The sequence below is a fragment of the Apteryx mantelli genome, chromosome 34 (genome assembly GCF_036417845.1).
Source record: "Apteryx mantelli isolate bAptMan1 chromosome 34, bAptMan1.hap1, whole genome shotgun sequence".
Taxonomy (NCBI): Eukaryota; Metazoa; Chordata; class Aves; order Apterygiformes; family Apterygidae; genus Apteryx; species Apteryx mantelli.
This window is the reverse complement of record NC_090011.1, coordinates 712,568-728,649: the sequence shown is the minus strand read 5'-3', so window position 1 is coordinate 728,649 and position 16,082 is coordinate 712,568. Positions and strand designations below refer to the sequence as shown.

At 46.7% G+C, this 16,082-nt stretch overlaps 1 protein-coding gene across 1 annotated transcript in view; it reads left to right on the top strand.

Moving 5' to 3' along the window:
• Positions 1–1,367: 1,367 nt before the first annotated feature.
• The window catches only part of LOC106482029 (uncharacterized), a 255,295-nt gene continuing 240,580 nt past the window's right edge, over positions 1,368–16,082 (top strand). The window contains exons 1-10 of the mRNA XM_067314260.1: positions 1,368–1,749; positions 3,241–3,564; positions 4,861–5,184; positions 6,506–6,829; positions 7,551–7,895; positions 8,331–8,631; positions 10,128–10,141; positions 10,670–11,008; positions 11,843–12,175; positions 14,142–14,480. Coding sequence (XP_067170361.1) covers positions 1,368–1,749; positions 3,241–3,564; positions 4,861–5,184; positions 6,506–6,829; positions 7,551–7,895; positions 8,331–8,631; positions 10,128–10,141; positions 10,670–11,008; positions 11,843–12,175; positions 14,142–14,480 — 3,025 coding nt within the window. The remainder of the gene's footprint in view (positions 1,750–3,240; positions 3,565–4,860; positions 5,185–6,505; positions 6,830–7,550; positions 7,896–8,330; positions 8,632–10,127; positions 10,142–10,669; positions 11,009–11,842; positions 12,176–14,141; positions 14,481–16,082) is intronic.

The window sequence follows — 16,082 nt, the reverse complement described above, 5'->3', positions numbered from 1 at the left end:
GACACTGAGGTTGCTTTTTAACAAAACCTGGCACAAGCTAAGGCTGCTCCAAGGTCTGGGACAGAGTAAGGGTTGTGTCAGAATTGCAAATGGGCAGAGGGTGATCTGGGAATGTAAAGCTTTTTCAGAAAAATGTCAGTGCTTTGCAACAGCATAGAAGAGTGGATCCGGCAAGACTTAGGTTGCAGTCCTTGCTTTAAAGCATCTAATAAAGGCTGTAGAGAGCGGTACCCAGGACCAAAGATGTAGACTCAGTTTAGGTATCAGATAGGATCTTTCTGAACAAGGAGTGAGCTTAGGCATCTGCTTCCAGGCTTGGATCCTGATGGTAGTCTAGATTTCCCTTATATCCATAACGAGAAACAGACCATTCTGTATCTCAAGTCCTCCTTCCTCATTACAAAAGCTTCTTTTTCTCTGACTTGTAAGGAAGTGCAGTTATTTAGTACAGACAACACTGCAACTGTCATCAGCTGGACAGATTAATTCTACTTTACACACCCTAGGCAGTCATGTCAATGTAAGCGCCCAGAGCCACTTGAGTTGCCCTAGTTTATCTCTCCTGAACTCCGGCTACCACATTGGAGGGTGTAAGATCTACAAATGACACCAGAAGGCTACATTTAGGCAAATTAGCTGTGCTCCACATGGGCCTAGATCAGCAAGCTCTGGATAGCAGAAGGTCTGACAAGCATTTTTGGACAAAGGCATGGAAATACTGCATGACCCAACTTTGTCCCCAGAGAAATGACCTGAAACTTTCCTTCAATAACTTTCATAATTGAGGGACAGTGACAGACTCAGAAGAAACGTTCACGATCTTGTGCATGGAACAGGAACATGAACAGGGTGGAGAGGTATGGTATAAGACCCAAGATGCTGCAGTAGCTCAAACTGGATGGATACACTTGCTCTGGGATCTTCATCTTCTTAGGCAGCATAACCTGAGGTTTTCCTCTGGTCTTCCTGCCTGTGTGCATGGTATAACCTAGGATATCCATGGTGTGGGGCTGTCACACACCATGTCAGAGAATGTGTTGGGACTGGTTGGAAAAGATAGATTTTCACCCAAGGTTTTGAATATTTGTCATTCTTCTGGGAGGGACATATTAAAGAATCCCATGATAAGGGCAGTTCTGGGCAATGAAGAAGAGCTAGCAGCTGCTCATAGGGATGTGGAGATGCATTAGAGGTCCTAACACCACCTGTGCAAGAAATTTGCACCACTAATGAGGCTGCAAACTGTTCTTAAAATGTTCCTGGTGAAAATACCAGTGATGAGCATGTCAGTAATCATTCTCCAGCCAAATCCAAAATGGCATTATTTGTGCAAGAGTAAGCTGTTACATTCTAAGCTATCAGCGAAGATGTGGCTCAAGGCAATTTCCCTGACTATTTTTCACGTTGCATTGTTTTGTGATTCAGGTGTTGCCAGCTCAGCTCCAATCAGACTAGTGAATGGCTCCAGTCGCTGTGTGGGGCGACTTGAGGTGCTTTGGAAACAGCAGTGGGGAACCGTGTGTGATGATGGCTGGGATCTAGCTGATGCCATGGTCGTATGCAAGCAGCTGGGCTGTGGGGAAGCACTGTCAGCCCATGGCTCAGCTTATTTTGGTCAAGGAAGTGATCGTATCTGGCTGGATGACATGAACTGCACAGGGACAGAAGTTGACCTCACCGCATGCAGGACCAGACCTTGGGGAGAGCATAACTGCAATCACGGAGAAGATGCAGGTGTTGTGTGCTCAGGTAACTTATATTTACATCTCTTCCCATGTGACCCCAAGAGGCTGTGCTCTGGAGGGGAAACTTTTTAAGTCTGCTGGCAAAATTTTATTTTTCAGTGAGAGCTACCCACAGGGCTCAGGATGGAGATGACTGCTTCAGGCACTGACCTGTACCATGAGCTGCCAAGGACAACATGAGGTCCAGCTCAGTTCCATTATCGGTTAAACACTGTGCGTGATGGTGATGTTTGTGCTCATTCTGTTACTGAGGCAGAACAATGATCATATTTTCTTTCCTCATCCAAGCTATTCTTGCTCCTTATGGAATCACAATACAGTAAATGGGCAGAGAGTCTTAAAGGAGCTCCATTGGATGTGCATGCTGTCCATCCACATGTTTCATAGCTGAAACGTGTCAGGGAAGTTGAATGTTTATGTGACCTCTTTTCATTTGTCTTCTGTGACAATACTCTCTCCTGGCAGAAGCATTTATTCTCCAGACTGGGACAGGGATGAGCAGTTCAACTGTGGAGCATTTATCTGTGTGCCAGTCCTAACCTGGATGCCACAGCATAGTGTTAATGAATGCTAAGCTCGGGGAGTTGGGTGGGGAAGGCTGGAAGGTCTGCTCTACCCCTCTATTTTATCATTAACTGGAGAGTAAAGAATATGCAAGTGGACCATGGTCCCCAGGAGGTGGGAGAAGGAGTAGGGGGATGAGGCAAGGGGGCAGGAGGAGGAAGCTGTCCATTACCCTCTTTCAGGTCAGTGTGTCCCAAAGCTTCTGTCCCAATCAGTACTGAACAATGGATGACGTTTCCAAACCCACATGCCCCTAGTTGGATCTGGAATGGTAGTCAGTTCCAGATTAACACCCCAACATGTGTGTTTTTAAATGCAAGTTCCACTTTTGGCCTGGATATTTTCCTGTTACAGGTAAGACATCTAGCATAGAGTCAGCTCCCTACACGAAGGTGCCCACTGCCATTGGAGATGCCCTGGGACATCTGACACAACCACATGGGTATGACAGATGAGGTACAGGCCCTAAGGGAGCCCCTACAGAGCAGCAGCTGGAGGCCAGAGGCAATACCTGGGGCATCTCAAATGGTGGCAAACACCTGTTTGGGCAATGAATCAAACCCCAATATTTGGCCAGCTGAGAAGCTCCATAGATGCTATTGAGTCTAGAATTTTAACACCCAGGTCACAGGGAGGCACTGAAGTAGATGAGACACATGGGTGTCTTAATCTGTAGCCAGTGACCCCGGAGTCACATAACAATGGGAACTGCATAAGCCTGTTTCATAAGGGGTTTCCAAACCATTCTGTTTATCTGTTTAATTCTGAACTAGGAAAACATGGAGAAAAATCTCAGAAATTAATGCTCAACAGACTTCACCTTGTCACATCCTGGAAAGCACTAGTGGAGATTTTTCCTTTCCTTTGGTCTTTATAGGACCTTTTTATGTATAATTCCTGACCATCCCCTCCTTTTTTCTTTTTAATGCAGAAATTAAAAAAATAGCCCAACTCCGATTAGTGAATGGTCCAAGTCGCTGTGCGGGGAGAGTAGAGGTGCTTTATGGCCAGCAATGGGGAACCGTGTGTGATGACAACTGGGATATAATCAATGCTGAAGTTGTGTGCCGACAGTTGAGCTGTGGGACAGCTCTATCAGCTCCTTCATCAGCTTATTTTGGGCAAGGATCTGACCCCATTTGGCTTGATGATGTGAGCTGCAGAGGGACTGAAGCTGCCCTCTCCGAATGCACTGCAAGGCCTTGGGGAACCCACAACTGTAGGCATGGAGAAGACGCTGGTGTTGTGTGCTCAGGTAACTTCCATCCTGCATTGCATAAGTGGGTTTTTGTGGGGTATGGAGATGGATATGCTTTTGGAGGCCCTCTTCCCTTTGGAGCAGTGCTGATCTCAACACCCAAGAGAACCGATAGGCAAAAAGTGATTCATGCTATAGACTGATTGAGCCCTAAAGGTCTTGCATTTCTTCCTAGTTAAGATATTCTTCTGCTAGCATAGTACTGCCAACAATAAAAGTTGGAATACAGTAGCATTTCCCATAAGAGCTACTGGTGAAGCCAGTGCTGCTGCAGGAATTATTTAGAGGGCTACATGCTGCAGCACACAGCCTGTGGACATCCTCATGTGACATCCTCTCTCACTGCAAAGAGTAGTGGCTTCACCAGCCCCATCATCCCACCCTTGTGTCAATAGACGCAGTTCCTTCCCAAGTTCCCCAAATGCCCTTGCATTAAAGCTAGGTTCTTCCCATGGCTCATATTGTCCCTCAAAATGTAGTAGCATCAAGTCTTCCCACATAACTGGAACCCAAAGGCTATACCTCCAACTCTCCCTTCACAGCCCCTGAAACCACCCACTCTTTCCCAATTCATGGGCTGTCTGGTCAGGCAGGAGGCAGCATGTGCTATGCCTGGTTTGCCACTATTCATGTGCTGGTGAGCCAATTAATATGAATATGTTGATAGTTTACTGCTTCTTGGAGAAGAGCTGAGTTCCACTTGCCTTTCCTGTAATGAGGCACTAATCAGAGTCTTTTCTCTCTAGCCTCCTACAGAATTTCACAAAGTTTGTAGGAACTTATATTTCTCAATATATTATGTTGGGAAATCCACATTTTATCCATTGACCTATGGATAACAACAGCTCTAGTATGAGACTGAGAGGCAGATAGATTTAGACAGTATGAGAGTGATTCTAGCAGCTCTAGATATCTAGCATCCTTTCACACACTTTAAAGTACCTGAGACATCTACAAGGGGCTAGCAGATATGATGTAAGACATACAGCAGACCTGAAATCCCTTGTAATGGCAGATGGAAGCTGGGCCAGATGCACATCTTAAATGGCACTGGACATCCACATTTAAACAAGATTAGGGCTTGCCCTCAGCCATCCCAAGTATATTTTAACTTGTGCAATCCATTGCTGAGCAGCTGACATTATGGTTGATTCCTTATGCAATGTTTTCCCATATCAAAACCTACAGAGCACAAGGCCCTAAATGGGAGATGTTACAGTCATTGCTTAGTGAAGAACAGAGGTGCCAGATTCTGTGCATCGGATACATCCCTGAACTTTCTTTTCTCTGTAGGCTTTGCACAACCCGCTCTGCTCCGGCTAGTGGACGGCTTGACCCAATGCTCCGGGAGAGTTGAGGTGTTCTATGGTCAGCGCTGGGGAACTGTGTGTGATGATGGCTGGGACATGGCTGAGGCACAAGTGGTGTGCAGGCAGCTGGGCTGTGGGAAAGCCTTGTCAGCCCCAGGCAGAGCTCACTTTGGGCAAGGATCTAACCCCATCTGGCTGGATGATGTCCAATGCACAGGGACAGAAGCTGCTCTGTCTGAATGCAGAGCTAATCCTTGGGGAAGCCATAACTGTGGGCATGAAGAAGATGCTGGCGTTGTGTGTGCAGGTACCCTTCACTCACAGCATATTGGCTTAGTCCTGGGGGAAGCTGTTTGGGAGTGACCTTTTAGACAGATCCTGGGTGCCCGGTTCCTGCAGTGCAAATAGGTCTTCCCAAAAAAGTCACAGAGACGAATACTTGAAAAAATGTTGTGGCTAAATCTGTAGGCAATTCTGATCTTTCTTTCCCAGTTTAATCTAATGGACTGCTGTTGGGGGCCAGTTTGCTGCTGCTGCAGACAGAGAAACCTTCATTTGGGGGCATTTTCTCATCTCAGTTACTCTTTGACCCAATGATTCTGCATGTCTCATTGTGTAACAGAGAACAGCATGTGGAATATGAGGGCTTTTCCTACTTCTTCAGTCAGCTCTTTCCCAGGCTGTCCAGGGCTGACCATTCTGGGTCTAAGACACTACCATTCTTCTTTCTCTTGCTCCTCTTCCTTGACCCAGTTTCACAAAAATGCATGTGTCAGGGATATCTACAGGTCTTCCAGTCATCAGCTCTGCCCAGTCAAACCTGAATGATTCCCATCAGCAGCTGCTTAGTTTGAGAAGAAGGAATTCATCTCCCAGACCTTAGATGTGCAAAATGCAGATGTTAAATCTAAAAATGTGGGTAGATTTCATCACCATCAGGGAAATAGGCACCTCTAGTGAAACATTTGTCCGGCCTATTTCACAGTTACCTACATTGGACCACATAAGTTCTACCACTCAAGTTTGCTGCTATTCAAGTAATATTTCTTAACACCCAAAAAGATGTTATGGCATCACTTCACCCAAGCAAGACCTCCAGCCACAAATGCCTGATGTTCACTAACACCAGACTAAAATTTCAGCTTCTGATAGCAGCAGTCCCTAATCAACTCCTTCTGCTTTACAGAAATTGCTAGTTTATAGTTCTCAGAGTCCTGTAGAGCCTGGACTGTAAGGTACCCTGATGCTCCTGGACCATTGCTAATTCCTGGGTGCCTGTCCCTTCCCAGCTCAGCTGGCCAACCCAGTGAAACTCCCCCTCGTCTGGTCCACCACAATGGTAACAGGTTGCATGCATAACTGATTAGATAAATGTTCAGAAAGAGCTTGCTAATTCTAGTGGGGATTAGTCAACAAGATAAGTCAAACTGGAGCCCCAAATCCCACCAATCCAAGGGACTGAAACTGCTGCAAGAACCTACTGAGCTGTTATAAAAAACAAGCAATGTCTCTCCATGTCACACAGATGCAATCCAGGAGTGAGCAGCACAGTGCTCTACCCTGTCAGCACAGATAAAAATACAGAGGAAAACTCAGAGGGTTAATGCCTTCATTATTTCTCAATACAGGATTTGCTGAGCTGCTTCCAGTCCGGCTGGTGAATGGTTCAAGTAACTGCTCTGGGAGAGTCGAGGTGTTTCATGATCAGCAGTGGGGAACCATCTGTGATGACAGCTGGGATTTAACAGATGCTCAAGTGGTGTGCCGGCAGCTGGACTGTGGCGCAGCAGTCTCAGCCGCTGGCTCTGCTTGGTTTGGACAAGGGACTGGCCAAATTTGGCTGGATGATGTGAACTGTTCAGGGGCTGAGACTGTCCTCACTGAGTGCCGGGCCAGGCCTTGGGGAGACCACAACTGTAACCATGGAGAGGATGCTGGTGTGGAGTGCTCAGGTGCTGTTAATACATGCCACATAATGTGGGGTGCAATGGAACGCTGTGTTTGTGGGAAGGATGCTGGTGTCCTTGGGGCATGTGCTGTCCCCCAGGGTCAGCAGGGTGTTGTGCTGATCATGCCACTCCTGGGTGAGACTCAAGAGGAGTGGCACATGGGTGGCAAGTCTATGCTTCCCTCCTCTCGGACCCCAGGGCTCAAGATAATGCCTGGGAGTTATGAGCTGTGGAAGAGGCCTGGGGAACAGTGTCACCCCTTGCTCCCAGAACAGCTTTGGGACCATGCTCCAGGAAGCAGCCTGGAGCTATTGTGGGGACTAAGATGCTGATGAATTTGATGGCCAGTCCTGACAGACAGGTTTGCAGAGCCTCAGGAGGGGGGACCCAGGACTCCCAAAGGCACTGTTCCCTCCTGCACTCTGCATTGCCCAAACATTTCAATGCCCTGCTGAGGTATCCTGCTTAGGGAACAAACCTCAGTGCTTGGCTATGGTCTCTCTGCAGGTGAGTGATTCATGGTCAAGATAGCCTAGGGTTAACAGTGTGTCCTGCAGGGACCCAAGTGCATGGGATGAAGTTTTGAGGCCGTAGACTTCTAGTGCCATTTTAGACACTGTGGCACCAGACACCTGGGAGGAGTCATGTTTCATCCCCTCTACAAAGCTCTGAGGCATGTGGGGCTCCCTGAACGTTTTTAATATCACTTTGTGTTTCGGTTCAGGTATTGCAGAACCAGCTCCCATCCGGCTTGTGAATGGCCCAAGTCACTGCGCTGGGAGAGTCGAGGTGTTTCGGGATCAGCAGTGGGGAACTGTGTGTGATGACAGCTGGGATCTAGCTGAAGCCAGCGTTGTATGCAGGCAGCTGGGCTGTGGGAAGGCACTGTCAGCCCCTGGCTCAGCTCATTTTGGACAAGGCTCTGACCCCATCTGGCTGGATGACGTGGATTGTTCAGGGAGTGAAGCTGCCCTCTCCGAGTGTAGGGCCCAGTCTTGGGGATCCCATAACTGCAATCACAGAGAAGACGCTGGTGTGGTGTGCTCAGGTAATCCCCATCTATGTTTCAGTCTCCATGACAGGAAAGGTTTTCTGTTTCCAAGAGGGACAAGCATGTAACATCATGTAACCCCAGCAACAGGCTTGTGACCTGAACCTCTCCTGTGAGCTCTTTCTCTCTGCACAGTAGAGACCTGTTACAGATTCCTCTTTTTGTTTGGCATGTAACTGTGCAGCTGTCCCTGTAAATAGAAGCCGTGTACCTTCCTTGACTTGGATTTCTAATGTATTCTGAAGAATATGGTACATGGTCTATTGTCCTCAGAACTAGGGAAGATATGCCACCATTAGACAACTTGGAAAATGCATGAATGTCACATCCTTGATGTCATTAGACCCCCTCACTGGGATGTTCTAGACGGTATGTTTTATTTAATCAGAGCAATGGGAACTTATCAATGTATATTCCTGATCTTCATCTTTTTTTCAGATACACCAAGAATAGCTCCACTCCGGTTAATGAATGGGCCAAATCGTTGCACTGGGAGAGTTGAAGTCTTTTATGGCCAGCAGTGGGGAAGCATATGTGATGATGGTTGGGATATAGCTGATTCTGAAGTTGTTTGCCAACAGCTGGGCTGCGGAAGAGCATTATCCATTCAAGACTCTGCTTATTTTGGAGAAGGATCTGACCCTATCTGGCTGGATGATGTGAACTGCACAGGGACTGAAACGGCCCTTTCCAAATGTCAGACCAGTCTATGGGGAGCCCATAACTGTAGGCATGGAGAAGATGCTGGTGTTGTGTGCTTGGGTAAGTCTCACTTATGTCACCATCAGTTTGTGGTATGTGGAAGGATGCTGGAAATAACTTCAGATGTCCTTTTCCCCAGCCTTATGACACTAAAACCACAGTACTGTACAGAGAAAGTGCTTCAAACAGGGATGTGGGTGAATTCGTGAATGTTCCTCTCTCCTTGCCATTCAAAATCTAATTGTAACACTGTGGTGCTGCAGTCTAGCACGCTACTGGTGCAGAAGAATTTAAATTTGAGGCTCTTTCCCATGTGAGCTACTGGTAAGCCTGATGGTATTGCAGGACTGGTGTGATTCAACCTCTTACAGAGAATGGCACACTGAATCACCTGGGCTCTTCTATTGCTATCAGTGATAACCCAGATGAACTTATCACACTTGAGAAATCAAGATGCTTTCTCCATTTTCTCTCTGTCCTCTTCTTTTCCAGACAAGAATATTACAGAGACTTGCAGAAACCCCCTGAATCTACCTCCCCTCTCTCTCTCTCTTGAACAGAACCAAATTTATGAGTCCATCTTTCATCAATGAGTTTTCCAATGTCTGAAACCTCCACAGTTAAGACAATTTCCTCAATGTATTTTTAAGCTTCTCCTCATTCCTGTCATTCTTCTCTGGTTTCTCCTTAACTGTTTTGCATATTTCTTCCACTCTGTTATGCGAGCTAAGGTTTTGTCAGTGCTGAGTGCCTCTGGAGGCTTGGTTTGAGTATCTTGTAGGTAGTACTTCTGCTTATACATGTCAGTGTCTTTCTCAGAATAGCAAGACACTTTTGAGTATCACTCTCAATCCATTATATCGCTTAAGCCCCTTTGTCATTTAATTCATTCTTTTTCATCCTCTATGGAATCAGTTTTACTTTCCAAACATGGTAAACTTTTGCCTTGCCCTTACTGGAGACAATCTGTTTTTCTCTGATGACTTGCACACATCTTGAAAAGACATGGAGGATTCATTGACTTAACATAGGTGCCTGTCACTGAATTAAACATACCGGCATCCCTTTGCAGCCAGTAGAGACTGAGTCAGTGCAGTTCAGGGCAGGATTTGGCCCATCTGGAGGCAGATGTCCAAAGGAGATAAAGCATTCTAAAGGAAATAAGCACTGCAACCCAGCAGTGCTTATTGACTGTAAAGGGAACAGAGGTCCTTAGCTGAGTTGCAAGACTGAGGTTCAGTTGCCTAAACATACATGTCCAGTGTCATCTGAGACGCCCTGGGCCATCCCAGCCAGTTTCTAACTGCAGATCCAGAAGGGCCTCAAGTCTGCAGGCCTCATCTGGATGTCTGGGATTCCCTGTGCATCTCAAATGACATCAGCTACCAATGATCAGGAGTCACTCAGCCCCTAGAAGTTTATGCTTAAGGTGTCCAAGTCTAGCTGAGGTGAATCCTACTCCAATTTCCTCACAATGTTCTCTAAAGAGCTCTTTCCATTGTTCTGGCTAAAATTCTTTTCCTTGCTGAGTGGAGGTACTTGCGTTAGTTGTCTGGGCACAGGTTATCTCTTTAGTGAAAGATGGAGGAAAAAGGCTTTAAGCACTTCAGATTCTGGAGTCAGGTCCATCGACATTTCTTCTTCTTTCTTCAGTTTCAGACAGCTCCTTCCCTTAACCTTTCTTGGACCATGGAGTGGTGCTGTGCCAGCAGGCACCATGCCATACTGTCGGAGAACAGGGAAGACCTCTGCCCAGCTCTGCCTAGTGTCTCAATAGCACAAGGGGTAGGCATGGATCCCTGCGCTTGGATTCAGGGTCAAACGAAATAGAAACAGGGCAATGTTTTGTCTACTAGGAGCTTCAAATGTCAATGTCCCAAAGACTTGCCAACTCCTGTAATTAGATACAGAGTCATGAAGGGGCAAGGGTGGGGAAAATGACTGTGATGAAGTCCTTTCATTTCTCCATGTTGTTTGTCACTGTAGATCATACTAAGCCAACAGGTACATGCTGTTTGCTGATTTAAGGAAGACCAGTTAACAGGAATGTTTGCAAAAATAACTTACCTGGTCTTACTTTTGGGGTTCAGGTGTTCCAGAACCATCCCCGATCCGACTGGTGAATGGTTCAAATTTCTGCTCTGGGAGAGTCGAGGTGTTTCATGATCAGCAGTGGGGAACCATCTGTGATGACAGCTGGGATTTAGCAGATGCAGATGCTGTCTGCAGGCAGCTGGGATGTGGGGCAGCAATCTCAGCCCCCGGCTCTGCTCAGTTTGGACAAGGGACTGGCCAGATTTGGCTGGATGATGTGAACTGTGCGGGAACTGAAACTACTCTCTCTGATTGCCGGGCACGGTCTTGGGGAGACCACAACTGTAACCATGGAGAAGATGCTGGTGTGGTGTGCTCAGGTACTGTTAATTCATGCTATTTAATGTGTCGTGTAATGGGGGCTGTGTTTGTGGGAGGGGTGCCTGTGGCCCTGCTTGTGTTGCTCTTGAGTGTAATACAAAAGGAGTGAATCCAGTGCTATTTTAGACCTTTTAGGGGATCCAAGACATCTGCATGGTGCTGGGGAATATGACAGAGGACCTGTAGAAGACCTGTGCTCCTCTGGAGCGGTAACTGGAAGTCAGGCGAAATAAATGGGCTCCTAAGATGGACATGTGTATTTAGGTAGATGAATCCCATCTGCAGTGTGAGCCAAGAGGGGAGAGGGAAGACCCCCGTGCTACAGAGTGTTGTCAGTGGGTGATGTGTTGGAGGGCTGTGTTGAGTAACGAGGTAAAGGGCACTCTCCACTCTAAATCATGGCTGACATCACTGCATAGCATCGTGGCAGAGAGACCTGTGCCATGGCAACTGGGGAATATTCCTGGGAAGGTGCTGTGTAGAGGAAAAGTTCTCTGAGGGCGCAGACTGGCTTGGCCTTTCTAGACCACTGCAGGAAATTGGGGCATTGTGCATTCATTGAGAGCACTGACCATTATCTGCTGCTAATCCTGAGACCCTTAGGCAAGAGCTTAATTTGTAATGCTTTCTCCAGTACCAGTCTGCAGCAGGTACAAATGGATTCTGAGACACTATCACCTCATCCAAGTAGCAAATCTCCATGTTTGATGCTCTGGTGATCTACATCCATGTCACAACTTTTTTGCCACCAGACGCCTGGGAGGAGTCATGTTTCATCCCCTCTACAAAGCTCTGAGGCATGTGAGGCTCCCTGAACGTTTTTAATATCACTTTGTGTTTCGGTTCAGGTATTGCAGAACCAGCTCCCATCCGGCTTGTGAATGGCCCAAGTCACTGCGCTGGGAGAGTCGAGGTGTTTCGGGATCAGCAGTGGGGAACTGTGTGTGATGACAGCTGGGATCTAGCTGAAGCCAGCGTTGTATGCAGGCAGCTGGGCTGTGGGAAGGCACTGTCAGCCCCTGGCTCAGCTCATTTTGGACAAGGCTCTGACCCCATCTGGCTGGATGACGTGGATTGTTCAGGGAGTGAAGCTGCCCTCTCCGAGTGTAGGGCCCAGTCTTGGGGATCCCATAACTGCAATCACAGAGAAGACGCTGGTGTGGTGTGCTCAGGTAACCCTTGTCTATCTCTCAGTCTGGATGGTATTGGGGAACATGGAGAAATGGTTTTCACCCTCAATGGAAGGTCATCGCTGAGTTCATGCTACTCCTAGTGTGTGCTGTTAACCACTGAGGTGTTTAAACCTGTTTCCAGAAAATTTATATGGGCCTCATGCCCCTTGTCATGGCTATCGATCATCACTGGAGGCTGATCTGGAATTATGGAGTTTACACCAGCAAGCCCCAGGATGATAGTTGTATCAGGGGTGAAATGGGTACCTATGGTCTTGATGGGTCCAGGAATTCTCCAGGGCTAGACACATCCCAGAAATATTCCATTGCTGGTGGGGTCTGTAGTTCCATAAGAACACTGTTGTCTCTGAGACTGACAGTTTTAGATAAAGATTTCATGTAAAAGCAGACAGTGTTTTCAGCAGTGCCTTTTCAGATTTTTCTTCAGTGTCTATTGCAGTCTGCAGTCCTGAAGAAATCTCCTGCTTCGTTCAAGTAACTGTAAGGCTCACAGAATCATAGAACAATTCAGGATGTAAGGCCCTCAGGAGGTCTCTAGTCCAACCTCCAGCTCAAAGCAAGGCTAGCTATGAGGTCAGACAAGCAGGGCTTTATCCAGCCTGGTCTTGAAAGTATCATGGCAATCTGCATACATGGCTCTCAGGGCAATCCCAGACAACCCCAATGGTTTCTTAAAATTCAGCTATCCTTTTTTCTCAACTTTCAGCTTTTTTTTATATACTTCTGGGTTGTCAGAGAGTGAGAAACTATCAGAACTTTCCTGGAGTCCCTGCTTCCTCCCATTAAGTGCTTTGGAAAACTTCAGGAGAACTTGAAGCTCTTCCAAAAGGAGTCATCTCCCCTAAACTGAACACAGCAATGTACCCATTTGCAAATGAGCTGGCTATGCAGCCTACCTCTACTGCCAGGCTCCTCTAGAGACCAGTTCACCTATATTGTCTTGGATGATGAGAGACCCTTGACTCCAGCTATGGGTGGTACAGCCCCATAACACTGTCTGTATAACTTGGGTTGTAATCTCCCCACAGGATAGTATCTCCCAGAGACAGTCACAGCATCTGTCAGAACCAGAGCAGCTGCAACATGGCAAAGAACAGCTCTGCTACCCCATACCATTCAAATACTTGTCTCTGAAGGCTTACTCATGTGGGGGATAACATTGTAAATAAATAACACGGTAAATAAATATAACAGTAACTGGAGTAAAATGTTGGGCCAGAACTGTGTCCAAAGAAAGTTTCTGGGACTCAAGCATTGGCCAGCCTGTTCACTGATGGGTGTTATGAAGCTTCATGTGTGTGAACCAGTTTGTTTAGGAATGAGTCATGTTCCTGATCAGAGGTACCTAATGCTATATAAGACACCTAAGAGTATGCAGACATCTACATGGGGCTGGCGGGTAAAACCCAGGAGCTACAGGAGACCCACACCCTTCTGACATAACAGCTGGAGGCCAGCAAGGATACCCCAAAGTATTTCAAAATAAAAAAGACACCTATATGGAGGCACCTGAATTACTCTTTTTGTATGGAATTGATCTATAATGTCTTTAGACAACATTAGGTTTTGAATTCAGAGCTTGTCACAGCAAATTGCTCTTTATACTGAGCAGGTATACACTATAGTGTCAAAAGCAATTTGTACAAGCTGTATGAAATGTGCCTGCTAGGAAGGGATGAAGTAGCATGTCTTTTTGGCTGGGAGAGTAAGACACCAGTCTCAGTTCTAACACAGACAATTCTGCAAGTCTCCAGGCAGCACAGAGCTGCATGGAGAGTTTGGGGTAACCCTCTAGGGAGCTCTACCCACATAAAATGCCCTCTTTATCCACCCTCTCTTTATCCATGTGACACCTTTGTTGGCACTAGACCCCTACAATGTGTCTGCTGTCAGTAGGGTTCAGGTGCAGGGAATTTATGTGTGTGTTTACCTTCTTGGGTTGCTTTTTGTCCAGGCACTCCAGAACTGGCTCCACTCCGGCTGGTGAATGGCCCAACTCGCTGCGCTGGGAGAGTTGAGGTGTTGCATGGCCAGCAGTGGGGAACAGTGTGCGATGACAGCTGGGACTTGAGTGATGCCGCAGTGGTGTGCAGGCAGTTGGGCTGTGGGACAGCCATATCAGCTCCAGGCTCAGCTTATTTTGGGCAAGGTTTTGGCCGCATCTGGCTGGACGATGTGAAATGCTCCAGTAGAGAATTTGCCCTCTCTGAGTGCTCAGCGAGGCTTTGGGGAGTCCATAACTGCAACCATGGAGAAGATGCAGGTGTTGTGTGCTCAGGTAATCTTCATCCATGTCCCATCTTACTAGGCATTAGTAAATACTAAACTTCTAGGAAGGATGTTGGGGCTGATGGTTATTCATCCTTTCCCAGTCTAACCTCTGTGTCTCAGACAAGTACTAGTGGGTGATGATGAAAACGTGAAGTTGGAGCTTGGGGTTTAGAGGGATGATCCCCATCTTTCCACGCGGCAGTTCATTTTTCCTATTTGTATTTTTTTAATATCACAGGAATATTATATACAAGCTACCAATTTTCAATTAGCTACCTGTCAGTGGCTTTGCAGGATAAAGGAAACTACTTTTACAGGTCTGGGTTGCCTATATTTCCTTCCAGGTGGGATCTAAACCTCACAGATGTTCCAGAGTGGAAAACAGAGATGAAATTGCCAGTCAACATGTGCATGACCTTCATTCAACCTGAAGAAAAGCCATTTTTGAAGTCCAGAGAACATACGGCACAGAAGTAAATAACTGAGGCCTAGATCCATCACACTCAACTGCAGGCACCTAACTGATGTGTCTTAATTAGAAGCATGTTTGCCCTGGAAGCCTACCGATCAATGAAGAGAGATAGGCACTTGCACAGGGCAAGTCAGCATAGCCATCATCTGAATCACCTCAGAGATGACTCTCTCGCTTACCTCACTGTAGAAGGAAACTTAGGTGACATTATGTCTAATTCAACTATTTCTGTGGATGCCTGCAATGGGGTGGACATGGTCCCACTGACCCTGATTCCTGTCTCATGACAGGTTTCCAGGCATCTTCTCTCAAGGTTAGAGGGAACATTTTGGGAACATTACTGGGCACTTGAAGTCAACTTGAATCCCTGTGGCTTCCTACATTAGCAGGCCTTTCCTTCTCATTAGTTAAGTGGTGTCAATGCCAGTTCATTTTTTCCTGCTGATATTATCCTTAATCCATAAAAGCTGTCTTGTGCTGATTGTAAGGATGCATTAAGTAAGCACCTGGCTCTTGTTTTATCAACTCAGACAGTCTGAGGTTCCCTTGGGTAGCCAGTATCCTCCTCCTAGCTATGGCATTTAGCTATGGCAGTGAAGCCCTCACTCAGCTTTGTCTCTGATACATTCAACAGACTGAACCTCATGACCCTCAGAGACATTGCCTCCAAACCTTGAAATGTTTCTGTGCTTTTTCTCACCTTCCATTTTCAAAAATGTAGACATTTGACCTGCACTTGCTGCTCCTGTGAGTCTGTCTGATGCTCTGCATCACGGTCAAGATCATGCCCAGCTTCATCTTATTTCTACTCTCACCAGAGTGACATTGGACTAGGCATCTTCCGACAGCACATCATCCGAGCTGTTTTAGATCTGCCTCATGATGGTAGTGTCTTTCAGGTGGAGGCAGAAGAGAAGAGCCAATCTGTCCTGGCTGTAATAACAGTTTGAGTTGGCCAGCCAGTTTTGAGACTTCCAAATTAGAGCAAAGGAAACCCATCTTATGGTGTCAATACTGAGCTGAAGACCTTAGCTCTTTGCTTCGCTGAAATAAAGTATTTGTGCCATGCTGACAGGCATAAAGCATATTTCTGGAGAGCAACAAATCACAGTACAGCTGTGCTGGAGGCTAAAGTTTGTTTGGGCACCCTAA